A 27,590-nucleotide genomic window follows, 5' to 3' on the forward strand; every position below is an offset into this window, starting at 1 on the left:
TCTGAATGCCAGTGTACTGTGCTGGGTTTAAACAAGAGGTTGGTGCTCAGGATAAATCATGTAACATGGGCTCCACACAGTGGTGGCACAGGGAACAGGAAAATCAGACTGTCACTGAGTAAAGGGCAACCAACTTTCGCAGTGCTCAGCAGAAAACATTGAGGAACATTCTGATGGAAATATGTCATTAGAACATAATGTCCCAGTGACGTGCAGACTGAGAAATCATGAATAGAACTGACGTGTCGCTGTCCCACTTCTATTGCGAGGAAGTATCGCTAAGTAAAGTATCGTCAAAACAAGAAAATGACATTCTCCTCACATGCTTGCACTGAACTTCTGTCCTCTGAATGAGACAAAATGCAAGGGGAGAACTGGCGAATTAATTCAGTGACAAAGCAGGTCTTCAATGTCTCAAAACGAGACAAAACCAGAAATTCACAACAGAATGTTGAAAAAGTATAACTTTATTAAATTAGATTATATTTGATCAAAATGTCAAGTTTCCAGGATGAAGAAAACAGTGCAAAACAATTACTTTAGACATATTTACAAAACAGGTAACAGGTAAGTTGAAATAAGGCAGCCGTTTCATGCATCTTGTCATTTTTCAACACATCCACAAAAACATCCCCCATATAAAAACATCTTGGTGAAAAGGACAGTTCATCATTTATCTGACAGCATTTCACATTTTAAAGGCCATTTCATAATTTCCTTGTGATAACATTCAATAGTTCAAAGGCAATAAACACATTTTACAAAACCTAAATTCATATTTTTTTTAAACAAAACAGCATACCAAAATGCATCAAAGCTTTCTTGTATTTACTGTAGGGAATACTGTAGGCAAGGGGGAATAGCGCAACACAAGGATACCAAACATAGTTGAATGGCAACCACTGATATACGCTGTTCAATAGTGCAACCCCCTAGACTTGGAAGCCGTGCTGATGGTTGTCAGCTGATCTTAGTGTTGGCCATTTCAGCAGGTTGGCCATTTCAGTGGGTGTTCATGAAACAAACCTGTGCTTCGCCGAGGCTTCTCTCCAGCTCCTGAATACAAGGAGAGATCAACTGACTGTGCAGCTGTGCCATTTTAAACCTGAAGAAAATAGTTATAGAAAAGAAGAGTTGAAAGGAGCAGTATTCCCACAGATCTCTTCACAGTTGGCAAGCAAAAGTATACAAACCCTTTGGAATTGGTCATCAAATTTGATTTAATCTTCATTTAAGTCACAACAATAGACAGTGTGCTTAAACTAATATACACATTGTATTTCTTGTCTATATTGAATACATCATTTAAACATTCACAGTGTAGGTTAGAAAAAGTGTGTGAACCCCTAGGCTAATGACTTTTCCAAAAGCAAATTGTTGTCAGGAGTTGGCTAACCTGGAGTCCAATCAATGAGACGATTGGAGATGTTGGTTAGAGCTGCCTTGCCCTATAAAAACACACAATTTGAGTTTGCTATTCACAAGAAGCATTGCCTGACGTGAACCATGCCTCAAACAAAAGAGATATCAGAATACCTAAGATTAAGGATTGTTGACTTGCATAAAGGTGGAAAGGGTTACAAAGGTATGATGTTCATCAGTCCACGGGAACACAAATGGTCTATAAATGAAGTGCAGCACTGTTACTACTCTCACTTGGTGTGACCGTCCTGCAATTATGACTGCAAGAGCACAGCGCAGAATGCTCAGTGAGGTTAAGAAGAATCAGCTAGACTTACAGAAATCTCTGGAACATGCTAATATCCCATCTGTTGATTTGTCTACAATATGTAAAACAAGAATGGTGTTCATGGGAGGACACCACGGAAGAAGCTACCGCTGTCCCCAAAAAATCATTGCTGCACGTCTGAGGTTTGCAAAAGTGCACCTGGATGTTCCACAGTGCTACTGGCAAAATATTCTGTGGACAGATGAAGCTACAGTTGGGTTGTTTGGAAGGAACACACAACACTATGTGTAAACATTTTTTACAAAAAAAAGGCACAGCACAACAACATCAAAACCTCATCCCAACTGTAAAGTATGGTAGAGGGAGCGCCATGGTTTGGGTCTGCCTAGCTGCCTCAGGGACTGACAGCTTGCCATTATCGACAAAAAAAATAAATTCCCAAGTTTTATCAAGACATTTTGCAGGAAAATTTTAGGCTCTGTCCACCAATTGAAGCTCAACATAAGTTGGGTGATGCAACAGGACAAACACAGAAGTAAATCAACAACAGAATGGCTTCAACAGTAGAAAATACAGCTTTTGGAGAGTCTTCACCTCGATTGAGAACCCGATTGAGATGCTGTGGCATGACCTCAAGACAGCACTTCACACCAGACATCAAGAAGATTGCTGAACTGAAACAGTTTTGTAAAGAGGAATGGTCCAAAATTCATCCTGACCGTTGTGCAGGTCTGATCCGCAACTACAGAAAACATTTGGTTGAGGTTATTGCTCCCAAAGGGTCAACCAGTTAATAAATTCAAGGGTTCACATACTTTTTCCACCCTGCACTGTGAATGTTTACAAAGTGTGTTAAATACAGACATGAAAACATAATCGTTTGTGTGTGATTAGTTTTAGCAGAGTGTTTGTCTATTGTTGTGACCAAGATTAACATTTTATGACCAATTTATGCAGAAATCCAGGTATTTCCGAAGGGTTCACATACCTTTTCTTGCCACTGTAGGTGTATTTTACTCCCGGTGTTTCCATTAGGAAAAAGTTGTGCTGGTCAAATGTCCAAACCTATTTCAATTTGCCAGACTGACACCAATGTGCAGTTTCTCTAGAGAAAAATCAGATCAAGCACAGGCTGGGCGATGTAGTAGGAGGTTATAATTTCCAACAGGCCAAATTCTACATAGTTCTGCACAGAAAACGTGGTGATTAACTACAATGAGCATAATCCATTTGTCCGGTCTGCGTTTTTACACGAGGTAATAAAACTAGAATCCATAATGTTTCTAGGCGCACTGGTGTTTCTAAATTAGAATTCCAGGCCACACAGCAGAATATTTAGGGGAATATGTGAGTAAAATGGTCACACTGTGGAGCCTTGAGCCAGTATCAGGTAATACAGTGTTGCAAGTTTGCTATAGCAAGAGGTAACAGGCAGAGTTGACAGACTAGAGATACGATTAAAAAACAACCACCATGCATAGCCAAAGTGATTTTATAAAGCATATTATTTTTCGAAATGTTTTTATTTATCTGGTTTTAAGCATTTTTACCATCCAAACGCTGCCAATTCTCAGTCAACGGAAACAGTTTAAACTCAATACAGTGTTAACAATTCAAGCATGACCTGTGAAAAGGTTCCAAAGGAAGGAGGACTCTTACCTCCTGTGCAGCTCTATGGCTTTGCTGAGGTCTGGGCAGTAGTGCTGTAGAGCTGTGATGCAGTGTGCTGCCAGCATGCTGTAACACTGTTCCCTCACCAAATTGTGGCTGCTGGTGTCCCACTGTGGCAGCTCGCTGGTGTACCTCCACGCCACTAGGGCGTGCTCCAGAGCCGACTCCCACTCCTCGTTCTGCAGCAGCAGCTGACCCCACTCCTGGCAGGAAACCTGGGAGGAAAAAGACAAGGTTTGTTAAAACACAGCAGGTGATGCAGGTAGTACCAATCACCATGACAACCCAGAATTTCTAGCTATTAAACCATCTTAGAAGCACTTTAGTCAAACAATCAGCTTGAATAAAGTTAGAGTGTAAATCTTAAAAGTATATTATTTACTGCAAGGAGATTCAACTTCAGGTCAATTACCTGAGTTACATTCACATTAGGGAAACTTAGAGCATAAAACAAAAATGTTGATACTCACTTTAAACACCACCAGGTGTGGATATGCCTTTCTGTAACAGTGCGCGTCTCTGTTGGACCCCAGGCGTGAGTAGGGTATAGATCTGTAGACATTGATCTTTTTCAGGTGCAAGTCCTCCTGTAAAGGCTTCAGGTCTGTGAGGGCTCTGGGCTCCTGCCTCTGCCCCTGTTCTACTTGGATGAAAGATCTTATGAGCTGCACAAGCTGCTGGTTGGACATGGGTGTCTGGTCGTCTTCCATTCTCTCACTTTGGGCCTCACTCCGACTACTCCCTGTTCTGTATATGGCTGGGTCCACTGCAAAACATACACCACCGTATTGGTCACAGGCCAACTAATATAAGACTAGAAACTGAATGACATGATCCATTTAATTTGCTTACTAACATGAATGCCCACGTTTTGAGTTGCTGGTCAGGTTTCTGCCTCTAGAAGTGGTTGAAAATGGAGCTATGCGTGAACTTAGAACCTCCAGGTAGGACCTTCTCATTCGAGCTGCATAAAAACATTTGGCATAACTTTAGAGTGCATTACAGGATCATAGTTAACCCAGTTACAATATTCTTCTAGTTGTACTAGAAAGAAAGGCAGATTCAATGTTTTGGTACTTGCATAAAACAACAAAAAAATGGTAATGTCTTGCTGAATTAATAACTACAAACAGCTCACTCACAATCTTTATTACTTAGCTAAATGTCCAATATCAGCTCGTTAACGAGTTATAACTAGGTAAAGTTGTTAGCAAAGGCTAACAATGGGTACCATGTTGTGTCAATGCAATTGCTAACTCAAAGCTGGCTAACTAGCTAGTTGACCACACAAATTAAAATTCACTTATTTCCAATATTAACAAATTAACACAATTGGTTTGTTCAGATTCGATGTTTTATTGGATCTTACTAGCTGACTTCATTGTTATGATTTAACACATTTACTAAATAAGGTAGCCGCTACTTAGCCACATTTGTTCCTGGCGCGCGCTTACTTTATCAAGGACAGCTGTTGTGATGTTGCAGTGGAGGGAAATGGAGCTGGCTAGCCAGCTAACGTTACCTACTTTATGAAGTTGTTGAAGTCAGACGTACCTGCAATTTTCGGCTGTGGAGCTGGGATTTCCATCAAGGCACGTCTTGAGTGACACATAGTTGCCATATTAGATACTTTGGGTCAAAACGACAGACCTCTTGCAAAAAGTTTGCCAGTTATGTTGTTAGCGGTCTAGCTAGCTAGGAAACTGTCTAGTAGTGTGCAGCCAACAAACTGTGATGGTTGTACTAATAACACGCAGCTACCGCATGCCAAGTACCTCAAATAAATGCCATAAAATTAAATATCTGCTGACAAAACTTTGCAAGGCTGTTCTCCCGCGAATGTATGCCAAAATACTGCCGCAAGAACTTAGCGCGCGGACGTGGTTCATTACCCATCAACCTGATTGGTCAATGTAGAAACAGGCGCGTGCATTTTTATTGGCGAATGGGATCTTGAATTGCGCTGTGTTGACGTACCAAAAAGAATAACTGCTTGAATACAGTAGGCCGACACTTGTACTGTTGTGAAATAGGACTTACGTATCCATTTGTGAAGTGGTTGAAGTCTGACATATCGGCAATTTTTGGCTGGAGGATAGTTAGCTAGCTACTTTATAGCAAAAATACATAGACCTTGCAAACATTTGACCAGTTCTGTTGTGGGCGACCATTGATGCACTTTCTTTTAATAACATGCAGCTGCCAAGTAGCAAACAAACTACAACATATGTATTACGGTAATAGTCATTGCTATGAATTTAAAACATCTTCTGTTGGGTTTATCGGGGGTTGACATCCAACGTTATGAAGCATTACCTCCACCTACTGTACTGGCCTCTTACGAAAAAAGAGTGCAGTAAGAGTGCAGGATAAACTGGGTGGTTCGAGACCTGAATGCTGATTGGCTGACAGCCGTGGTATATCAGACCTTATAACAGGCTTATGAAAAAAACATGTATTGCTACTCCTCTAATTAAGTTGGTATCTAGTTTGTAATAGCAATAAGGCACCTCGGGGGTTTGTGATATATGTCCAATATACCAGAGGTGTGGACTCGAGTCACATTTATTTATTTTATTTCACCTTTATTTAACCAGGTAGGCAAGTTGAGAACAAGTTCATAACTTGGACTCGAGTCAGAAATATGGTAACTTGCAACTCGACTTTGACTTTAACACAAATGACTCGTGACTTAATTTGGACTTGAGCCTTTTGACTCGACCTGACTTGATACCCTCCCCAAGCCCAAATCTGAAACATTATGCGCATCAACTCTTCATTTAACAGATTACAGTTTGAATCAGACAGCAGCCAATGAAGGTGTGCCAGCTGAGAAAAAGTGTGGCAGTGCAGAGGAACGGGGGTGAATTCAGATGGAGCCCTTGGAAAGATGATATCCCAAATGATTATTTTCGGATATAAAGACTACGCTGTAGTCATCAAAATGGATTGTAACTTGCAAAACATGCAGGAAGAAAATTACAGACGGAGGCAACAATTTCCAAATTTGTTCAACATTTGAAGCTGCACAAAGAACAGTAAGTCGTGGCTCATATAGCCGACAGCTATATATAACTTTCCTAGTGTAGCATGTAGGCTAATGTAATGTTAAATCATTGAGCCTCCACACAGTCAGTCAGTGCGGGGAACGTGATCATTGCACCCACGATTGAGCTAAACTGGCCAGGCAGTTGGTAGCCTAAAGCCTGCCTGATGTTACTGCTGTTCCTAAAACCATTGACATACGTTAGCCTACAGTAACCACACACAGAGAGGGTGTGTGTGTGTGCGTGTGTGTGTGTGTGTGTGTGTGTGTGTGTGTGTGTGTGTGTGTGTGTGTGTGTGTGTGTGTGTGTGTGTGTGTGTGTGTGTGTGTGTGTGTGTGTGTGTGTGTGTGTGTGTGTGTGTGTGTGTGTTAAGGTTGGGCGATTGAGCCTCCCGGGTGGAGCAGTGGTTAAGGGCGCTGTACTGCAGCACCAGCTGCGACACCAGAGATTCTGCGTTCACGCCCAGGCTCTGTTGTAACCGGCCGCGACCGGGAGGTCCGTGGGGTGACGCACAATTGGCCTAGCGTCGTCCGGGTTAGGGAGGGTTTGGCCAGTAGGGAAATCCTTGTCTCATCGCTCACCAGCAACTCCTGTGGCGGGCCGGGCGCAGTGCGCGCTAACCAAGGTTGCCAGGTGCATGGTGTTTCCTCCGACACATTGGTGCGGCTGGCTTCCGGGTTGGATGGCGCTGTGTTAAGAAGCAGTGCGGCTTGGTTGGGTTGTGTATCGAAGGACGCATGACTTTCAACCTTCGTCTCTCCCGAGCCCCTACGGGAGTTGTAGTGATGAGATTAGAGTGCAGTATAACGGCAGTATGCAGCAAATACTGCATTCAAAATAACAATATTTTTATACTGCAGTAATTTTGCAGTGGAACTGCAGTCAGAGTGCAGTACACTGCATTTATTCTGCAATTGCTGCATCCAAAATACCACAGTCGACTGCAGTTACTGCACTTTTACTGCAGTTTCATAAATTCAATCTTTATTTGTAAGGGGCCTGTGGGCCAGAGGAACTAAATCCTACCTGTCAGGCCCTTTTCTCTTAAAAAAGATAACAAAATATTGGAGACTGTATATCTGCCACGCTGATCCTCAACACAGGGGCCCCTCATGGGTGTATGCTCAGTCCCCTCCTGTACTCCCCATTCACCCATGACTGCATGGCCAAGCACGACTCCAACACCATCATTAAGTTTGTGGACTACAGAAAAAGAAGGACTGAGCATCCCCACCCTCAAAATGGGGGCCCCAACCCCCATTCTCATCAACGGGGCTGTAGTGGAGCAGGTTGAGAGCTTCAAGTTCCTTGGTGTCCACATCACGTACAAACTATTTTTTTTTAATTATTTCACCTTTATTTAGCCATGTAGGCCAGTTGAGAAGAAGTTCTCATTTACAACTGCGACCTGGCCAAGCTAAAGCAAAGCAGTTCGACACATACAACAACACAGAGTTACACATGGAATAAACAAACATACAGTCAATAATATAGTAGAAACAGTCTATATATAGTGTGTGCAAATGAGGTAAGTTAAGGGAGGTAAGGCAATAAATAGGCCATAGTGGCGAAGTAATTACAATATAGCAATTACAGTTGGATGGGCTATTTACTGATGGGCTATGTACAGGTGTAGTGATCTGTGAGCTGCTCTGACAGCTGGTGCTTAAAGTTAGTGAAAGAGATATGAGTCTCCAGCTTCAGTGATTTTTGCAGTTCGTTACAGTCATTGGCAGCAGAGAACTGGAAGGAAAGGCGGCTAAAGTAGGATTTGGCTTTGGGGGTAACCAGCTAAATATACCTGCTGGAGCGCGTGCTACGGGTGGGTGCTGCTATGGTGACCAGTGAGCTGAGATAAGGCTGTGCTTTACCTAGCAAAGACTTGTAGATGACCTGGAGCCAGTGGGTTTGGCGACGAGTATGAAGTGAGGGCCAGCCAACGAGAGCATACAGGTCGCAGTGGTGGATAGTATATGGGGCTTTGGTGACAAAACGGATGGCACTGTGATAGACTGCATCCAATTTGTTAAGTAGAGTGCTGGAGGCTATTTTGTAAATGACATCGCCGAAGTCGAGGATCGGTAGTTTTTACGGGGGTATGTTTGGCAGCATGAGTGAAGGATGCTTTGTTGCAAAATTGGAAAGCCAATTCTAGATTTAATTTTGGATTGGAGATGCTTAATGTGAGTCTAGAAGGAGAGTTTACAGTCTAACCAGACACCTAGGTATTTGTAGTTGTCCACATATTCTAAGTCAGAATCGTCCAGAGTACTGATGCTGGACGGGCGGGCAGGTGCAGGCAGAGATCGGTTGAAAAGCATGCATTTAGTTTTACTTGAGTTTAAGAGCAGTTGGAGGCCACGGAAGGAGAGTTGTATGGCATTGAAGCTCGTCTGGAGATTAGTTAACACAGTGTCCAAAGAAGGGCCAGAAGTTTACAGAATGGTGTCGTCTGCGTAGAGGTGGATCAGAGAATCACCAGCAGCAAGAGCGACATCATTGATGTATACAGAAAAGAGAGTCGGGCCCGAGCATTGAACCGGGTGGCACGCCCATAAAGACTGCCAAAGGTCCGGACAATCATAGTCCAAACACACTAAGACAGTCATGAAGAGGGCACGACAACACCTATTCCCCCTTGGGAGACTGAAAAGATTTGGCATGGGTCCTCAGATCCTCAAACAGTTCTACAGCTGCACCATCGATAGCATCCTGACTGGTTGCATGACCGCCTGGTATGGCAACTGCTCGGCCTCCGACCGCAAGGCACTACAGATGGTAGTGCATACGGCCCAGTACATCACTGGGGCCAAGCTTCCTGCCATCCAGGACCTCTATACCAGGCGGTATCAGAGGAAGACCTCATAAATTGCCAAGGACTCCAGCCACCCAAGTCATAGACTGTTCCCTCTGCTACCGCACGGCAAGCGGTACCGGAGCGCCAAGTCTAGGTCTAAACGGCTTCTTAACAGCTTCTAACCCCAAGCCATAAGACTCATGAACAGTTAATCAAATGGCTACCCGGACTATTTGCATTGTCCCCACCCCACCCCCCATTTTTACGCTGCTGCTCCTCTCTGTTTATTATCCATGCATAGTCACTTTACCTCTATCCACATGTACATTTTACCTCAATTACCTCGACTAACCGCACATTGACTCTGTACCGGAACCGCCTGTATATAGCCTTGCTACTGTTATTTTATTGTTGCCCCATAATTATTTGTTATATTTCTATATTTCTTTCTTAAAACAACATTGTTGGTTAAAGGCTTGTAAGTAAGGAGTTTTTTTTATGTCCCATATTTCAGGCAGAGCAAGATGGGTTTCTTATATATAACATAAAATGTAAAGGTGTATATATATATGTAGGTATAAAAACAATATTTATTGATAACCAATTAATAGTCTGATCATTACATTTCAGAGATCATCACTGAGGAGGTCGCATTCAACATAAAATACCAATAATACACATGTAATACACATTATTCAAACTGTTAATAGCATTCCTTTTTTTGCCACTCATAGAATTAGACTAATTAAGTAGTGGATGTAAATTAGATAGGTCTACCACATTAAAATAGCAATACAGTTCATGTTTCAAGGGGATAATACACATTCATATTTTAATGGTATTAGTAAGAACAGTAGCCTAATATATATATATATATATATATATATATATATCATAATTGATCAATTACTGCAATTACTGCTCACCAGGGGTGCAACTTTAGTTTTAGAGGTGGGGGGACATGATATATATTTTTTCTTTTTTCTTTTTCCTACCCAACCACTCCGAGGCCTCCACATGATCCTAAAGTACACCATTGCCTCGTTTTGTATCACATTCCAATTATAAAACTGGGGACATGTCCCCCCCCCCCGTCCCCAGTAAAATTTGCGCCCCTGCTGCTTACACAGACAGATCAGTGAATTTTTCTTTGTGAAACACGTATGCTAGTTAACCTAGGCCTACTCATCTTCCTATTTTGGTGTTTTCATTATCAATACCGAGGCACACAAAAGCTGAAGTCTGTGTAGCAACAGGAATACATCATAATTGAGATCATAATGTGATGATACATCCAAGTGTGTGACGTTATATTCTAGTGGGGCGGTTGACCACATTTAGGTTGTTGGCTGCACTCTGAGTACCCTGCAGCGTCTTCTCTGAGGAGAGAGCTGTCTGGGGCTGTCCTTTATTACTCTGCCCTGGATTGACCGCACTGTTTGTTCCTTTTGTACTGTAGGCTTTAGGTTTGGGGATCCTGGTTGGACCTGGGCGTCGGAATGCTTCCAAGGGGATCTGAGAATAGACAGAGAGAAAAAAGGGATCAATCCTTACGATATATAACTGTAGGTTGTTTACCAAACTGACCACAAGATGGTGCCAAATTATGTTTTTTGGCATACAGTAGCAAATATCTAGCAATTTTGACAAAACACATTACAAAATAAATCATTAGATGCTTATTAAGACATGTACAGGCTCATGTATGTGTGCAGAACATCAAGTAGACTAATAAAACAGTACTCTTTAAGTAAAGCTTTGACCATATTTTCAACACAACCGACCTCTGTAAAGATTGGAACTAAAGAAATCCATGATTCCCTTTCTGAAGCCGTCTTGGGAGTTTATAACGTTATTCACAGACAGGTAATTGTTTTGCTCCCAAAGAAGGCTTATAAGAGAGAGTGGAGAGGGAAAATGTTTGGAGACAGGTATTGGATGTGTTTTAGCACCAACTGCCAAAACAGTCACAGGAAATGTCTCCCATGGGGTTTGCATCACTGCATTGTTTACTGCACAATCAGCTTAAACTGTCATCTAATGCTCCTAGTGCTCCGTCTCAGCTCTGCCAGAAGGTGATGTCACCATAGGAGCTCTTCATGTTTGTCATCGCTTTGCGTTTAGTTTAAACCCCTCCCTGCTCAGTCTAAACCCCTCTCTGCTCAGTCTACCCCCCTCTCTACTCAGTCTAAACCCCCCTCTCTCTCTTTGCTCACTTTAAACCCCAGTTATTGCCCAGTTTAAACCCCTCTCTTTCTGTCCAGTTTAAACTCCTCTCTCTTTCTGCTTAGTTTAACCCCCCTCTCTCTCTGCTCAGTTTAAACCTCTCTCTCTCTCTGCTCAGTTTAAACCTCTCTCTCTCTCTCACTCTCTCTCTCTCTCTCTCTCTCTCTCTCTCTCTCTCTCTCTCTCTATCTGCTCAGCTTAAATCCCACTCTCTCTCTGCTCAGTTTAAAAAACACTCTCTCGGCTCAGTTTAAGCCCTACTCTCTCTCTTTCTACTCAGTTTAAATCCCTCTCTACCTCTCTTGTTCTCTTTCTCTGTGCTCAGTTTACCCCCCCCCTCTCTCTCTCTGCTCAGTTTAAACCTCTCTCTCTCTCTCTGCTCAGTTTTTAAAAACTCTCTCTTTCTCCTCTGGCTTTAATGTAACTGCATGTGAGACTAGAGGGATGATGATGAGGGCGCCTAGAGCAAAGAAAGACAAGAAGGGGAATAGATGATGATGAATTCGTCCCAAATGGCAACCTATTCCTATGGGCCCTGGTCAAAAGTAGTGTGCTATATAGGGAATAGGGTGTCATTGGGGAGGCGGATCATCATGCACATTAAGGCATTCTCCCAGACCTGTTGCGCAGCATAGGTTATTATACTGTAGTTTTAAACGTTGCAGCTTATTTCATCACTCTTTCTTTCTCTGAGAGAGAGCTCTTGTGAGACACTCCAGTTACATGCCGAAAGCTATTGAGTGAATCTACCCAGTCCAAGGAGTGAGTGGTTAAACGCTGTTAAAGGCCAACTGTAAGTGAGTGTTTAAGTGTTTTATGGTTTCGAAAATTAATTCTGAAACGTGCAATGAACCATGTCCTTAAATCCATGCAGGACATAAATTTGAAATGTGTTTTGAAAATGAGGTTAATGGACCAGAAAATCTGTGTGGGTCATGTCAGGGGGCCATGTTGATTTTACACGGAATGACCTTTAATTATAAGCCTCCTCCCTTTGGAGGCATGCAACAGGAGTACTAGAGTAAGCACTTCCTCTGCCACGGACAGACCAGCCTGCAGTTCACTAGGCCGGCCTGCGTTCTGCAATACTGGCAAAGATGCACAGTTGTCTCCCATGGCAACAAAACACAGGATTTGTTTGGTGCTTGGATTGTGGTGCGAGACACTATTTCACAGCACACTACTGAGCTTCAGGATCCTCTTTAGTTCACAATATGAGGCCTTTGTTTGAAATGGGCCCTGCCCTGTCCGTTTATTTTCCTCTCCTTGTTCATTGGGCCTATCGGCCAAGGTGTTTGGATACCATTGTGATGATGACCGTTATTGTAAACGTGAATCCCATCAACTCCTAAACTAGCCTGGGAGTAGCCTATGCAGGGTCGCCAGAAACCGCTTACATCCGGTTTTCAGGGATATAATATTTTCAACCTAACTTCTGTTTCCCCTGAATAACGGATGTGGGAACTCCTGCTACATTAGGTTAGCCTGTGATGTACATCAGAGGTCTCGCCTCTGATTGGCTACTGTACTTTCTGTATTGAAAAACAGCACAGTGGATGATGGTGCTCTGTGATTGTATAGCTTACATAGACTTTAGATTTATCTGACATGCCAAAGGTCATGCGTCAAGTGAGATATAAGAAAGGAAAGGGTGTGTCAGACTATGAAGCCATCATCCATACTACTTGCACTTTGCTCTCATTCGATATGGACTGTGATGTTATTTTTACATCAGAACATGTGATCTGCCTGGCTCAAACAATGACCTCACTAGATGTGAATAAGTACGATCACATAGATAATGACATGGAGGATATTTAAGGACACAGCTGCTCTGATCCCTTGAATGAATAGCATCTTGTTTAGCCTACAAATTATTCTTGGGCATTGAGAGATTGTGATCCTGTTTCCAAATGTCAATGCTCCCAGCCTGAATCGATTTAAAGCTTGACATAGACACCTCTTTATAGTGCTACAGAGGGTATTTGGATTGGGTGTGCATTTTCACATGCGTGAATGGATCTGACACATGTATGCTTCATTCAGGTGAGCTTTATATTACCAGTGTCACTCAGAAGTCTCTTCGTGATAAGCCAGTGCTTTGAGGGATGAGTGTGGTTTTTCTTCACTCCTCTACTGCAATCTATTTGCATTGTTGTGTAGGTTGCATGATAATTTGCCATTAAAACAACTGTATGTATTTGCAAAAGAATCATACAACACTCTGATGAACGTAAAGAATATTGAGTTGCAGCAAAGAAACATCCACTTGGAGAAGACCCTCAATAGTTAAAGCACCTCTCGTTCGTCCAAGCTGACTTACATGTACTTTCCATGGTATCATTAAAGAGGAACTTCAAATTCACTCATGCTAGTCTTTACTCTTGGTAACTGGGTTTTTGTGTTTGGGATAGAAGGAGAAGCTATGACATCACCAGCCTATGAATTTAACTCAGCCAAGAAAACACATGTCAGAATTCCCTGACCCCCCCCCCCGTTTTCTAATAAATTCTGGATGTTCACACAAGAGTTCTTCTAGTAGAGTCCTGCTAGTAAAAAACATAAATGAAGTGTCTCTAAAATGTCCTATTCATTGTATGTGTGTGTCTTGATGGTTGAAGGACAATGGACTGCTATCAGTAGTTGTATTGATTGAATACTATTTTAAATGGTTATGGTAGCACTTGAGCAGTTAAAATAAGATCACAATGAACAAATAAAATATAAAAACTAGAAGTTAGAAAACATGCATAAATAAAAAACATTTAAATATATATTTTAACCTTGAAATATATTCCTAATTTTCATCATTCAGCATGCAGGGTTTACCACTTCTGAATGAGTAAATTAAATATGCAAGCATGGATGACAAACTAAAACAACTTTTGCACACTTTATTATTTAGAAAATAAATCAGCTTAAACAAAATGCAAGTTGTGTAATATGAAGTTTAAACACAATTGAAACGGTCCATCAGTGAATAGTCTTAGTACATGGTATATTTAGCAAAAGTTACCCCGGTGTTCAGTAAACGTTTCTTACTACAAGTGCCTTCAAAGGGTTATTGTCCTGTTTTGTATTTGAATGACAATTCATGCATGCAAACATCTTTCCAAACAGAACCAAACAAACAAACCCCAAACACAAACAGAGAAGTGGTTAGGTAGGGCATCTCTTCATACAGATCAAGTCAAATGGAGGTGGATGGATCAAGATCGGATGACTAGGGACTGAGGAGGTTGGGTTGGGATAGGAGACGGACAAACTAGGGTTTACTAATGGGGTGAGGTATCTTGGGATGGGGAATCAGTCAGTCATAGGCATTACTTACTGTAATTTGTGAAGGCTTTTTGATTGGGGTGGATGTTGGCTTTATAGTGATGCTACTTGTGATTTTGCTGTTGCCTTTGACAGGGGTACCATTGGATAATACAGGAGATCTCTGCTCCTGCCCAGGTGAGTAGCATGGGCTTACAGGCTGGGGTGTAGTGTTTAAGCTCTGAATGAAGGGGCTCCCTAAGTGAATGTGGATTTTGTTGTCCTCCGTGGTGATGACGTTTGGGCCGGAGCTGTTGGACCTCTGAACCTGCCAGCTGCTCTGCCTCTCTGGTGTCACCCTGAAGACTGCATGACCTCCCATGACCTCTACTGGCTCTGTGAATAGGGACCGGTCAGGAGTGCCTGTTGTGACCGACACGATCTGGATGGGTGACATAGCCCTGTCTGGTGTGACCGACCCAGAGGAGTCTGGGGTCATCGCTCTAGAGTAGGTGGCCATGGTGAAGGGAGATATGGCTCGATCAGGAGTGCAGGGGGAACCATCTGATGAGGGGGACCTTTGAGCTTTGTTTCTGGTAGTCGGGGAGATGGATGCGTTCTGAATTATGGTGATTCTTTGTTTGGGTGGACCTCCGCTTGTGGGGATGACTGCAGTGCTGGTGTATGACTGGGTGTTTTCTGCGGTGGGGCTGGTGATTTCTAGCATGGCCATGTTATGCCCGTGGTCTGGGGTTACCTTGATGTGCAGTGGTTGCCCGGGGCTGTGTGTCAGAAACACGTCTCCTTGCTGCACATGGTTCCCATTCTGTCTGGGAACCTGCACTTTCCCATTGACTGGGTTGTGGCTTTCTTTGGTTTTGAGAAAGGGGACTCTCCTGATGTTGTTGTTGAGGTTGTTGACATTGTTGAAGAGGGAGGGGTTACATTGGGCGAGGGGCAGCTCATTGTTGTAGTTTGGATCGTCCCCAGAGTCACTCTCTTCGTACAGTTTTCCATTCACCACGGCCCGCTCCAGTGGGGCGATGCTCTTGTAGTTGGGTCGAAGGTGGTCTGCTAGATCTGTCTGTACCTCCTTGGTGCACACCTGTAAGTCTGAGAAACGTCTGCCATTCATGCCTGGGCGGAGACTTTTGCTGAAGCGACGGTATCGCTCCAGCTCCCGATTGAGGGTCTCCATCTCTCTGGACAGTTCTTTATTTTTCACCTCTTGCAGAGTCAGTTTTCTTTGCAAGGTGGAGTGATCGTTTTTCATGCGACAGATGTTTTCCTCTGTGCCCATATATTCATGGATCTTCTCTTTTAGGGCCGCCACCTCTCGGGTCAGATGACTGGACTTGGCCTCTTCGTCTTTCAGACGCTTGTAGAGGATGTGCTCCTGGTTGGACTCTTGCTTCTCTGCCAGTTGGTACTTTAAGAGCTCATTTCTGGATATTTCCAACTCCTCCATCAAGGCCTTTGCTCGCTCTTGTTCCCTGGAGTATCTCTTCTCCATTGACTCAAAGTCATCCTCAGTCTTCAACAAGTCGTCTTCGACAACCTTCATATCTTTAAGTTTTCGCCTCAGGCGCTCAACTTCCTGCGTAAGGTCTTTGACTTTGTAGTCCTCTTGTTGGGAGCGGTTGGCGATGGGCACCTTGATGTTTTCCTCTTTGGCTCTGTTCCTCAGGAATTCCCTCTCTGCAGCTTCCAGTGACTGCAACCTCTTCTTCATCATGGTAACTTTGGACTGCAGGTCGTTGCTCTGTTCCTCCTCGGCTTGGAGCTTGGCCTTGAGTTCATCCCTGTCCTTGGTGGCGCCACACATTTTCTCCTCAAGCTCAGCATTCGACCTTAGGGCTTTCTTGCTCTCCTCAATAAGCTTCTCTGTTACTGTTGTGACTTTGTCCTGCTCAGCTTGCAGTTTGCCAGTGCTGTTATGGACCTTGTCCTCCATCGCTTTCAGTTTCTCCGCCATGGTCTTCCTTTCATCCACCAACATGACCGTCAGCGTCTTCAGCTTGGTGAGGTCTTCCTTTAGTGTAAGCTCTGTCTTCTCCAGCTGACCCTCCACGGCCTCCAGTTCTTTAACCCTCGCTTTCAGGATGTCCATCTCCCTGGACAGAACATTTGACACTGTCCTCTCTTTGTCCAGATTGCACTTTAGAGCGTTGCACTCCTGTTTGCTCTTGCCGAACGCATCCTCTAGTTTCTCCAGCTCCATGATCCTGTGGTTCAGCTTGTCCACATCAGCCTTCAGGCTACGGCTTTGGCTGGCTTCCTTCTCCAGCTTCTTGTTGAGGTCCCTGCACTGGTCCTCCATTCTGACCAGCTCCTCATCCTTCCCCTCCATCTCCAGAACCCTTTTCCGTAACTCCTCCACCTCATCCATGAGGCTGGAGTTGCCACATTCCCCGCGGCTGATCTTGTCCCTCAGCTCCTGGAGCTCGTCCTCGGCCCTCCGGAGGGTCTTGTTGGTCTCCTCCAGTTCATCCAGCTGCCGGCTGAGTGTGGACAATTTCTGCTTGAGCTGCCGGTTCTGGGCATCCTCGCTGGTCAGTTTGGCTGTCATGGTCTCCTGTTCCTGGTAAAAGCGACTGGATTGGGCGCCTAGCTCTGTCTCCAAGCGAAAAACTTTCTCCTCCCCCTCTTGCACCTTTGCATTAGCAGAGCTCAGCTCTTCCTGGGTGTGGGAGGCGTTGGCGGTCAGTTCCTGGACCTTAGCAGTCTGTTGGGTCAATTGTTCTGTGAGGCGCTGCTGCTCGTCCACGACCATCAACGCAAACGACTTCAGCTTGGTCAGCTCCTCCTTTAGGCTGGTGACCTTCTTGTTGTTCTCCTCCTCTTTCCTTTCCTGATAGGCCTTTTCCTGGTCAATGAGCAACTTCAGTCTGAAAGAAAAACACAAGAAGAAGAGAAAAAAGTTTGAATAAAAAATAATGTTGAACTTTTCACTGATACACACATTGGACAACTGACACATGGGTGGAAAAGGTGATGGATGACACAGGGAGCAACATAACACGACATCAATAATATAACATAAACAATATACAGTGTATCAGCTTGGTAGAAAATTGTCATTCGTTGTTTGCTTGTGTAGTGTCAAATGTGTCTAATTCTTATTCCTAAAGTGCCATCGGGCCTATTATTAGTAGGGATGCAGACACACAATAAACACTTATGGGTGTCACATTTGTCTGACCATACTGAATGGATTTCTGAAGGGGTTTGACATTTTATGTAATGGAAACTTTAACAAATCATAAATATAACTGTGCTAACTTTCCCAAGTCGGTAGCCTGACATACACTTGCAGTGTGTTCCTTTTAAGGTCCCCGATAGCAGTTCACTCTCATATGGGTTGGAAACTCTACACGCCATAGTAAAAGTCCAAAATAGTACTTCTTATAGTCATTCCTATACAAATGGACTATCTAGATTATCCTTATTAGGATTTGCATGACTGATTACTAATGTCCTGTATTGCTTATCTACTGTTACTTGAAAGAAGAAAAATAATAGAGAATGGACTAAATGCAGTGTTTGTACTGTGTGAGGATGTTCCCTCCAAATGCACTCTGATCTTTGGCTGTGGTGGCTAGACTTTTCTAGAATGCTGAATGTTTACCCTGACCCCTATCTGACAAGAATACTCCCATCAGTCCCCATCAAACTGTAGACTAAACCCGTATTCAACCACACTGCTGTTTTTAAAATGTCCCAGTGAATACAGCCCTCTTTCATACCTGTTAGAAGCACCTACCCTGCTTAAAGAAACCACTAAGCTTACATTGCAGTTATTTTAACATCTAGAGTGATATTGAGTTCATAGTGTGTACTTGTGAGCATGTGTGTAGGTGTATGTCCCGTGTAAATGTACAGTCTACTGCATATACAGCATATGTAACAGAATCACGGGGGAAGCTGGGGTCACGGTAGCTGGCAGGGCATGCATCGCACCGGGCCAGTGTGCCTCCGCTCCAGGCAGCGTTGGAGGGGATGTTATGACTGCTGAATGTGCAGCTGCCAGCGTGCTAGCACAGATGTCGCATTGGCATGGAACAATCCCCTAATTAAGGGGTTCCTCTACTACCCCCTGCCTCCCTCTCTCTCTGGTTATATATTTAAAGGAATCTCCCCTGCTTCCAGAGGCAATTACAGCCTGGCTGGATAAACAGAGGGCCTCTCTCAGGGATCACTAATTACACCTAGTCTCCTGTAGAGGAACATGATGTCAGCATGGTCGCTGGTAGAACTGGGGCTAAGGCAGGTCCATGGTAGGACTGGGGCTAAGGCAGGTCCATGGTAGGGCTGGGGCTAAGGCAGGTCCATGGTAGGGCTGGGGCTAAGGCAGGTCCATGGTAGAACTGGGGCTAAGGCAGGTCCATGGTAGGGCTGGGGCTAAGGCAGGTCCATGGTAGAACTGGGGCTAAGGCAGGTCCATGGTAGGGCTGGGGCTAAGGCAGGTCCATGGTAGGGCTGGGGCTAAGGCAGGTCCATGGTAGGGCTGGGGCTAAGGCAGGTCCATGGTAGAACTGGGGCTAAGGCAGGTCCATGGTAGGACTGCGGCTAAGGCAGGTTCATGGTAGAACTGGGGCTAAGGCAGGTCCATGGTAGGGCTGGGGCTAAGGCAGGTCCATGGTAGAACTGGGGCTAAGGCAGGTCCATGGTAGGGCTGGGGCTAAGGCAGGTCCATGGTAGAACTGGAGCTAAGGCAGGTCCATGGTAGAACTGGGGCTAAGACAGGTCCATGGTAGGGCTGGGGCTAAGGCAGGTCCATGGTAGAACTGGGGCTAAGGCAGGTCCATGGTAGAACTGGGGCTAAGGCAGGTCCATGGTAGGGCTGGGGCTAAGGCAGGTCCATGGTAGAACTGGGGCTAAGGCAGGTCCATGGTAGGGCTGGGGCTAAGGCAGGTCCATGGTAGAACTGGGGCTAAGGCAGGTCCATGGTAGAACTGGGGCTAAGGCAGGTCCATGGTAGGGCTGGGGCTAAGGCAGGTCCATGGTAGAACTGGGGCTAAGGCAGGTCCATGGTAGAACTGGGGCTAAGGCAGGTCCATGGTAGGGCTGGGGCTAAGGCAGGTCCATGGTAGAACTGGGGCTAAGGCAGGTCCATGGTAGGGCTGGGGCTAAGGCAGGTCCATGGTAGGGCTGGGACTAAGGCAGGTCCATGGTAGAACTGGGGCTAAGGCAGGTCCATGGTAGGGCTGGGGCTAAGGCAGGTCCATGGTAGGGCTGGGACTAAGGCAGGTCCATGGTAGAACTGCGGCTAAGGCAGGTCCATGGTAGGGCTGGGGCTAAGGCAGGTCCATGGTAGAACTGGGGCTAAGGCAGGTCCATGGTAGGGCTGGGGCTAAGGCAGGTCCATGGTAGGGCTGGGGCTAAGGCAGGTCCATGGTAGGGCTGGGGCTAAGGCAGGTCCATGGTAGGGCTGGGACTAAGGCAGGTCCATGGTAGAACTGGGGCTAAGGCAGGTCCATGGTAGGGCTGGGGCTAAGGCAGGTCCATGGTAGAACTGGGGCTAAGGCAGGTCCATGGTAGGGCTGGGGCTAAGGCAGGTCCCTGGTAGAACTGGGGCTAAGGCAGGTCCATGGTAGAACTGGGGCTAAGGCAGGTCCATGGTAGAACTGGGGCTAAGGCAGGTCCATGGTAGGGCTGGGGCTAAGGCAGGTCCATGGTAGAACTGGGGCTAAGGCAGGTCCATGGTAGGGCTGGGGCTAAGGCAGGTCCATGGTAGAACTGGGGCTAAGGCAGGTCCATGGTAGGGCTGGGGCTAAGGCAGGTCCATGGTAGAACTGGGGCTAAGGCAGGTCCATGGTAGGGCTGGGGCTAAGGCAGGTCCATGGTAGAACTGGGGCTAAGGCAGGTCCATGGTAGAACTGGGGCTAAGGCAGGTCCATGGTAGAACTGGGGCTAAGGCAGGTCCATGGTAGGGCTGGGGCTAAGGCAGGTCCATGGTAGAACTGGGGCTAAGGCAGGTCCATGGTAGGGCTGGGGCTAAGGCAGGTCCATGGTAGGGCTGGGGCTAAGGCAGGTCCATGGTAGAACTGGGGCTAAGGCAGGTCCATGGTAGAACTGGGGCTAAGGCAGGTCCATGGTAGGGCTGGGGCTAAGGCAGGTCCATGGTAGGGCTGGGACTGTCCTATGTCCTATGATGTTAATCCCATGATGTTCCACATGTTCCACTGTGCCAGAGATCTGATGATCAAAGCTGATCAGCTTGAAGTTGATGTACAGTAGGAAAGCATCAGATGGGGAGGAGTTTGTAAAGGCCTCTAGTGTCCCACTGAGAAAGTTCACAATGGGAATGTGTGGTAGTCAGTTCTACAATATTCTAAGACATGTCTTTCTGGAAGAAATGATCATTTAGAAAAAATCATCTAAATCATGATATTCTATTAACATTGCTGAGACGTCAGGGCAGAGCAGTGGAGTGGCAGCCATATAAAGGCCTGCAAATATAGCTAGAATGTAGCTAGAATGTAGCTAGAATGTAGCTAGAGCTAGACTGCTTTATTTGTATCCTTGTTTACTCTAGCAGTTATCTCCGCTACCCAGTTATGCTCCGTTTTCCCAGTGATGTAATCAAACCAGAACAGAATGTGAGCCGAGATCCTGGACTTTAGACTCTGCTAGTTAATCACAGAGGGCTACATATTGTGAAGATACATTATGGAAACAGAAGATACATTCAGGGAAACATCCATGTATTATTAATCAGGTGCTTGAGATCAGCCAAGACATACTAGGCTATATGATGTCTCTGGAGAGGAATTACATGTGTTCCCTAGGATCCTAATCGCTTGCCATGAGAATACTGTGTCCCTCCTAAGGGACAGTCATTGGATTCTGTTTCCCATGGACTCTTTCTGCTGGACTAGTGGGACTTGACAATCGAATAACACAACTTGGGAGAGCAGAAGTTGAACTGCCAGTGAGTCAACTGTGACGATATGGTCGAAAGGGGAATACGAGGGGCATGAAGGTTACCACTTGAAATTCTCACCGATTGCCAATGAATGATGTACTAGTTTACCCAGTTCATCCTTATACGTCTTTGCCATCAAACATGGTTATACAAGATGTCAGCTGCAGAGAACAGCAACTTTTGACTCTGACTTTGATTACAAGGTACGGTAAAGGCCACACTTGATTGGACAATTTATTTTATCACTGCCAATTTTCCAAATAGAGTCAGTCTGTCTAAAACGGTACATTCCCATAAGGAGTTTCTATGTCATGGAAAATAGAGTGATGCCTTCTGCATGGTAAGCAGTTAAGAAATGGGTGTGGGTGCAGATGGCTATTAACCCAAAACCAACCATTCACCTACTGACCTCTTCTGAGCAACATCAGCATGCAGAGGGGAAACACACACACACACAGCCGGCAGCAGGATGTCACCATGCCCACCATTATGGCGAAGGCCACAGAGGGCTTTTCCTCACATTTAAATAAGCAGCTGTGTCCTCAGAGCTGGAAACCATGGCTCAGACTCTGTAAACAGTGCTGCTGCTGAGATGATACAGGACATGCCAGTATTCATGCCAGTATTCTGTGTGTATGTTTTAGAAGTCAATGTCCAAGACAATGCCCTTGTTATAGGTCAATAATTTGACATTTATATTAACAGGTAGTCTCATTGAGACTCAGGTTCTAGGCCTCTTTCACACGGGAGCATACACATCATTTACAAAAGACATGATAAAACAATGATCTGTTCATGTTTGATCCTGAACCGTGTTTTTAGTGTAAATAGATAGAAGCAGTCAGTTTGTTAGGAGGATTATTCCTGGAATGCTTTATGAAAGAGACATAGGAAGCTGGCCAGCTTACGTCCAGCAGAGGGCAATCAGTAAGCAGTATGGGCTCATAAAATTACAGGCAATATTTGTATGCCTTCAGTTGAATGACTGTGCTAGTTAAATATTTAATTTTTAATAGTTACATTTTAGGGGTTTAGCTGGCTATGCTGTATGTTACACAATCAATAGCTCGTCAAAAAATATATATTTTTCAGGTTTTTGAACTCATTGTAATATCTGAGTTTATATTCAAACTTAACTTGTTGGTTCATAAATGTATCACTCAGAAGTGATTCATTTTTCACAGGAGAGCAGGTTCAAATAACAATGACCATCTTTTTGATTTCACCATGCACATTTCCTCCGGATTCTCACAGACATTAGAGTGTTGTGTGAGTGTTGAGTGGCCCGTTCAACTACACTTAGGAAATGAACCACTGAATTACCCATAGCTTTAACTCACACACGGAATCAGCTTCTATCAATGTCCTCCCTCAATGGTACATTTGAAAATCACAATTAGGGAATAAACATTGTGCACAAATTGTTACAATATTTAGTTACTGTACTCAGCATCCGTTTAATTGTAATCACAGTTTCCAAAATAAACAAAATTCATGAACTTGTTGAATGAAACCATGATTTCTAATAGATTGTCTATAATTGTATCCCAAAAGACACAACTTTCCCAGAGTCAGAAATCAATTCTTTACACTAACCCAACTGAATGCCAATATCAAAGCTGTACTTTCCCCCTTGCACTCAGTCACAGTGCTCCATAACGAACCAACAGAGCAGCTAAGTTGAGTTAAAGTTGCTTTTCCTCCTACCTGTTCCATAGGTCTGTCTGGTGGCAGCCTCAGTGATTGAAGCTCATTATGTTGCCGTACTCTCTCTGTCTCTCAGCTCTCACACAGCGGTCTATGATGTGGACATTCCAGCAGGGAGACCAAACAATAAGATATGTCTCACTGCACGCTCCCTGCCTATGGAGCATTACATCATCAACATGCCCTTATATGGAACTTTGTGTTATACAGCTTCCCTGCTTCTCAAAGGGGTGTGTACTCCAGTGTGTGTGTGTGTGTGTGTGTGTGTGTGTGTGTGTGTGTGTGTGTGTTGTACAGCCCCCTGCCTCTCAAAGGGGTGTGTACTCCAGTGTGTGTGTGTGTGTGTGTGTGTGTGTGTGTGTGTGTGTGTGTGTGTGTGTGTGTGTGTGTGTGTGTGTGTGTGTGTGTGTGTGTGTACAGCCTCCCTGCCTCTCAAAGGGGTGTGTACTCCAGTGTGTGTGTGTGTGTGTGTGTGTGTGTGTGTGTGTGTGTGTGTGTGTGTGTGTGTGTGTGTGTGTGTGTGTGTGTGTGTGTGTGTGTGTGTTGTACAGCCTCCCTGCCTCTCAAAGCGGTGTGTGTGTGCGTGTGTGAGAGAGAGAGAGAGAGAGAGAGAGAGAGAGAGAGAGAGAGAGAGAGAGAGAGAGAGAGAGAGAGAGAGAGAGATTCTTTGCATGTGGGCTTAAGCGTATGTGTGTGTGTGTGTTTGTCCAGCAAGGTGTGGTGTGGGCCTTAAAACAAGAACAGAGAGGAAAAGTGTTGAGTGACGTCTGTAACGTGTGAAATCTCTGCTCTCTCTGGTCTGTCTATACTCCAGAGGCAGAGGGTGAGGAGAGACAAGCGATTTAGGTTACAACTTTTCCTTCTGACTTTCCTCAGTAAGTCATTGATTCAACTGAAGAAAAAAAGACTAAATTAACTTGACCGACAACCGTGTTTACTAAGGAAATCTGTGTGTGTTTGGAATTTATTCTTGTAATACACTATTAGAGCCGAACCTAATTAGAAACACGCCAAACATTTACATGCAACACTTCACACAATCAACAACACAAACATACCGCAACAGTGTATGACACCACTAATCCATAATGTTGGATTGTCTGTAAGACTGTTATTAGGGACTGCTAATCCACTGCTGCCTGGACTTTTATGGCCGGGATTTCAACATGACCATTCATCTAGAAACGATCCTCACATTTACAGTACATCTCACAATTTACATTTACAGCCCTCTGTATTATCACAGACGGCTCATTGCTCAGTCTATTCTACAGTGTGCCAATCTTTCCCTTGATACCAAGATTCCTCTCTCCACTTCACACAAGCAAAATTATAGATTCACACTAAATAGCTGGCAGCGAACTACACTCAAACTAAGCTAGTACCCAAATGCATAAAGTTCAGCGGGCCAAAATACTGGATATAGCCTGCTAATAGAGATCATTGAGTAAATGATCCTCCCGTATCGGTTCAATGTCCCTATTGTCGTCGGACAGAACATCAGCTGTTCGCTGAAACAATGGAGTTCACAGCATCAGCATGGACGTAACATGACATCAGTCATCCTCGTTAGGAGGAATCAAGGAAACACTGGGGCATTTCCTGTCCCAAAATCCTCTAAATCAGATGTCACAGCTTCACAATGGGCGCCAAAGCTTGGTTACCAAGCTGTAGGAAATGAGGAAATACTGCCAAGACCATATAGAATAGAGATGTCCATGGAAGGCCAGAGAGCAAGGAGCCAAACAACCCCCTCCCTCCTTGTTAGTGGTTTGAAAATGGCAGCAACCACAATGAAACAAATAGGTCATTTGACACGGTGCATCCAGTTTCTTGAGAACATTTTGTGGTGATAACCCAGATTATACAACTATATACTGATTACATTTGACTCTGTCATGATCTTTCTAGAATTTTTGTAACAATTTGTTTGTTCTTAACGTAAACACATTCCTTCATTTAGAAAGCCCAATTAGGGGTTGTCTATTTCTGAATCTGTACATTTCCAACACATCCTAGACAGAGTGCTCCCAATCCCAGATGTTCTTCATTGAACATGAAAGTTGGCCACACAAACATTTTCTCTATGTGAAGCATCTGCCAAATTATAAATAGTGGAAAAACAAATCCCTGTTTTATGTAATGTCTTGGTACATGAGTCTTCCTCTGATACTCTAAAATGGAATGTAGAGTATTATGAATCAGCTAGATTGAGTGAAAATGTGTGGTTTCAGAGAACATTTCCCATGAACACACAATCTTAGAGCTACTTGTGTATCCAAGGCTCCCAAAGTGTGTTGTCCTGAAAAACTCTTATCTAAGACATTTTCGTATATACAGTACATGATTTGTAAAGCATTTATGTAGGCCTTTTAAAGGTCTTACGTCTTTATCAGGCCTTTGTACGACATGATTGGTTCAAGTGACCTTCTCTTGAGACTTGCCAAGTGAATAAAACCAATGTTTCAAGCCACAAGTTCTATACCATATAGGAAGAACCACCATGACCCACCATTTGGGAATCAAACTGTGCCCCGAGATGACAAATGGATTCTCCCCCTCTTGTGAGTGCTGTAGGAATATGCAGACTGTTACTGCTGTAGGAGTATGCAGACTGTTAGTGCTGTGGGAGTATGCAGACTGTTACTGCTGTAGGAGTATGCAGACTGTTACTGCTGTAGGAGTATGCAGACTGTTACAGCTGTAGGAGTATGCAGACTGTTACTGCTGTAGGAGTATGCAGACTGTTACTGCTGTAGGAGTATGCAGACTGTTAGTGCTGTGGGAGTATGCAGACTGTTAGTGCTGTGGGAGTATGCAGACTGTTACTGCTGTAGGAGTATGCAGACTGTTACTGCTGTAGCAGACTGTTACTGCAGACAGACTGTTACTGCTGTAGGAGTATGCAGACTGTTACTGCTGTAGGAGTATGCAGACTGTTACTGCTGTAGGACTGTGTAGGAGTATGCAGACTGTTACTGCTGTAGACTGTTACTGCTGTAGGAGTATGCAGACTGTTACTGCTGTAGGAGTATGCAGACTGTTAGTGCTGTGAGAGTATGCAGACTGTTACTGCTGTAGGAGTATGCAGACTGTTACTGCTGTGAGAGTATGCAGACTGTTACTGCTGTAGGAGTATGCAGACTGTTACTGCTGTAGGAGTATGCAGACTGTTAGTGCTGTGGGAGTATGCAGACTGTTAGTGCTGTAGGAGTATGCAGACTGTTAGTGCTGTGAGAGTATGCAGACTGTTACTGCTGTAGGAGTATGCAGACTGTTACTGCTGTGAGAGTATGCAGACTGTTACTGCTGTAGGAGTATGCAGACTGTTACTGCTGTAGGAGTATGCAGACTGTTACTGCTGTAGGAGTATGCAGACTGTTAGTGCTGTGGGAGTATGCAGACTGTTAGTGCTGTGGGAGTATGCAGACTGTTACTGCTGTAGGAGTATGCAGACTGTTAGTGCTGTGGGAGTATGCAGGCTTTTAGTGCTGTGGGAGTATGTAGACTGTTAGTGCTGTGGGAGTATGCAGACTGAGACACATGTTTGCGTAATACTCAATCCATGCCTGGGGACTGAGTACCTGACACTTATGACATCACTAGTCCCTTAATCAAATCCGTATGGCTACTGGGTTCTCTCTGTCTGTCTGTCTGTCTGTCTGTCTGTCTGTCTGTCTGTCTGTCTGTCTGTCTGTCTGTCTGTCTGTCTGTCTGTCTGTCTGTCTGTCTGTCACGGCAGTTGGAATTAAAAAGCTCAAATTTGGACTCATCAGACCAAAGCACATATTTCCACCGGTCTAATGTCCATTGTTCATGTTTCTTGGCCCAGGCAAGTCTCTTCTTCTTATTAGTGTCCTTTAGTAGTGGTTTCTTGGCAGCAATTCGACCATGAAGGCCTGATTCACACAGTCTCCTCAGAACAACTGATGTTGAGATGTGTCTGTTACTTGAACTCTGTGAAGCATTTATTTGGGCTGCAATTTCTGAGGCTGGTAACTCGAATGAACTTATCCTCTGAAGCAGAGTTAACTCTGTGTCTTCCTTTCCTGTGGCGGGCCTCATGAGAGTCAGTTTCATCATAGCGCTTAATAGTTTTTGCGACTGCACTTCAAGAAACTTTCAAAGTTCTTGAAATTTTCCGGAGTGACTGATCTTCAAGTCTTAAAGTTCATGTCTTCTGTATACCACCCCTAACTTGACACAACACAACTGATTGGCATTAAAACGCATTAAAATGGAAAGAAATTCAACAAATTAACTTTT

At 44.5% G+C, this 27,590-nt stretch overlaps 2 protein-coding genes and 1 long non-coding RNA gene across 11 annotated transcripts in view; 1 reads left to right on the plus strand and 2 right to left on the minus strand.

Annotated features, from left to right (window-relative positions):
- Window positions 1-449: 449 nt before the first annotated feature.
- On the minus strand, window positions 450-5,263 carry LOC118370298 (uncharacterized). 5 transcript variants are annotated; one of them, XR_004822773.2, is made up of 6 exons: window positions 4,916-5,263; window positions 4,218-4,325; window positions 3,832-4,127; window positions 3,350-3,576; window positions 2,679-2,795; window positions 450-1,105 (listed from the first exon to the last, which is right to left on the minus strand). XR_004822773.2 is itself a non-coding variant. In XM_035755255.2 (5 exons), the coding sequence occupies exons 1-5, from the start codon at window positions 4,980-4,982 to the stop codon at window positions 1,003-1,005; spliced, it is 789 nt and encodes a 262-aa protein (XP_035611148.1). In that variant the 5' UTR covers window positions 4,983-5,263; the 3' UTR covers window positions 450-1,002. The 5 variants fall into 5 exon arrangements, 3 of the variants coding, with proteins under 3 accessions (XP_035611148.1, XP_035611150.1, XP_035611147.1); XR_008095840.1 differs by lacking the exon at window positions 450-1,105 and adding an exon at window positions 1,116-2,432; XM_035755255.2 differs by lacking the exon at window positions 2,679-2,795 and having other exon boundaries at window positions 4,230-4,325.
- Window positions 5,264-9,777: 4,514 nt separating this feature from the next.
- Window positions 9,778-27,590, minus strand: part of LOC118370297 (filamin A-interacting protein 1-like) — a 100,184-nt gene continuing 82,371 nt past the window's right edge. The window contains exons 1-3 of one of the 2 annotated variants that reach the window (XM_052499783.1): window positions 23,325-23,492; window positions 14,763-17,577; window positions 9,778-10,720 (exon numbers count right to left, since the gene is read on the minus strand). In XM_052499783.1, coding sequence (XP_052355743.1) covers window positions 10,514-10,720; window positions 14,763-17,462 — 2,907 coding nt within the window. In that variant the 5' untranslated portion in view covers window positions 17,463-17,577; window positions 23,325-23,492 and the 3' untranslated portion in view covers window positions 9,778-10,513. Of the gene's footprint in view, window positions 10,721-14,762; window positions 17,578-23,324; window positions 23,493-27,590 lie in introns of those variants that run through there. The other variant, XM_052499782.1, reaches the window with a different exon arrangement.
- On the plus strand, window positions 19,396-20,962 carry LOC127916755 (uncharacterized). 4 transcript variants are annotated; one of them, XR_008095847.1, is made up of 4 exons: window positions 19,396-19,715; window positions 19,968-20,247; window positions 20,304-20,555; window positions 20,696-20,962. It is a non-coding gene; the product is annotated as an uncharacterized LOC127916755 (long non-coding RNA). The 4 variants fall into 4 exon arrangements; XR_008095845.1 differs by having other exon boundaries at window positions 20,304-20,962; XR_008095848.1 differs by lacking the exon at window positions 20,304-20,555 and having other exon boundaries at window positions 20,584-20,962.

Source organism: Oncorhynchus keta, chromosome 37, assembly GCF_023373465.1.
Source record: "Oncorhynchus keta strain PuntledgeMale-10-30-2019 chromosome 37, Oket_V2, whole genome shotgun sequence".
Classification (NCBI taxonomy): domain Eukaryota; kingdom Metazoa; phylum Chordata; class Actinopteri; order Salmoniformes; family Salmonidae; genus Oncorhynchus; species Oncorhynchus keta.

Bases quoted from the DNA above. Each gene is read 5' to 3' on its own strand.
- LOC118370298 (XM_035755254.2), bottom strand. From the start codon at position 4,982: ATGGCAACTATGTGTCACTCAAGACGTGCCTTGATGGAAATCCCAGCT. The intron at 4,326-4,915 runs GTACGTCTGACT...GTTTTTATGCAG, and splicing joins TCCACAGCCGAAAATTGCAG to CTCGAATGAGAAGGTCCTAC. The intron at 3,577-3,831 runs GTGAGTATCAAC...TTTTCCTCCCAG, and splicing joins CACACCTGGTGGTGTTTAAA to GTTTCCTGCCAGGAGTGGGG.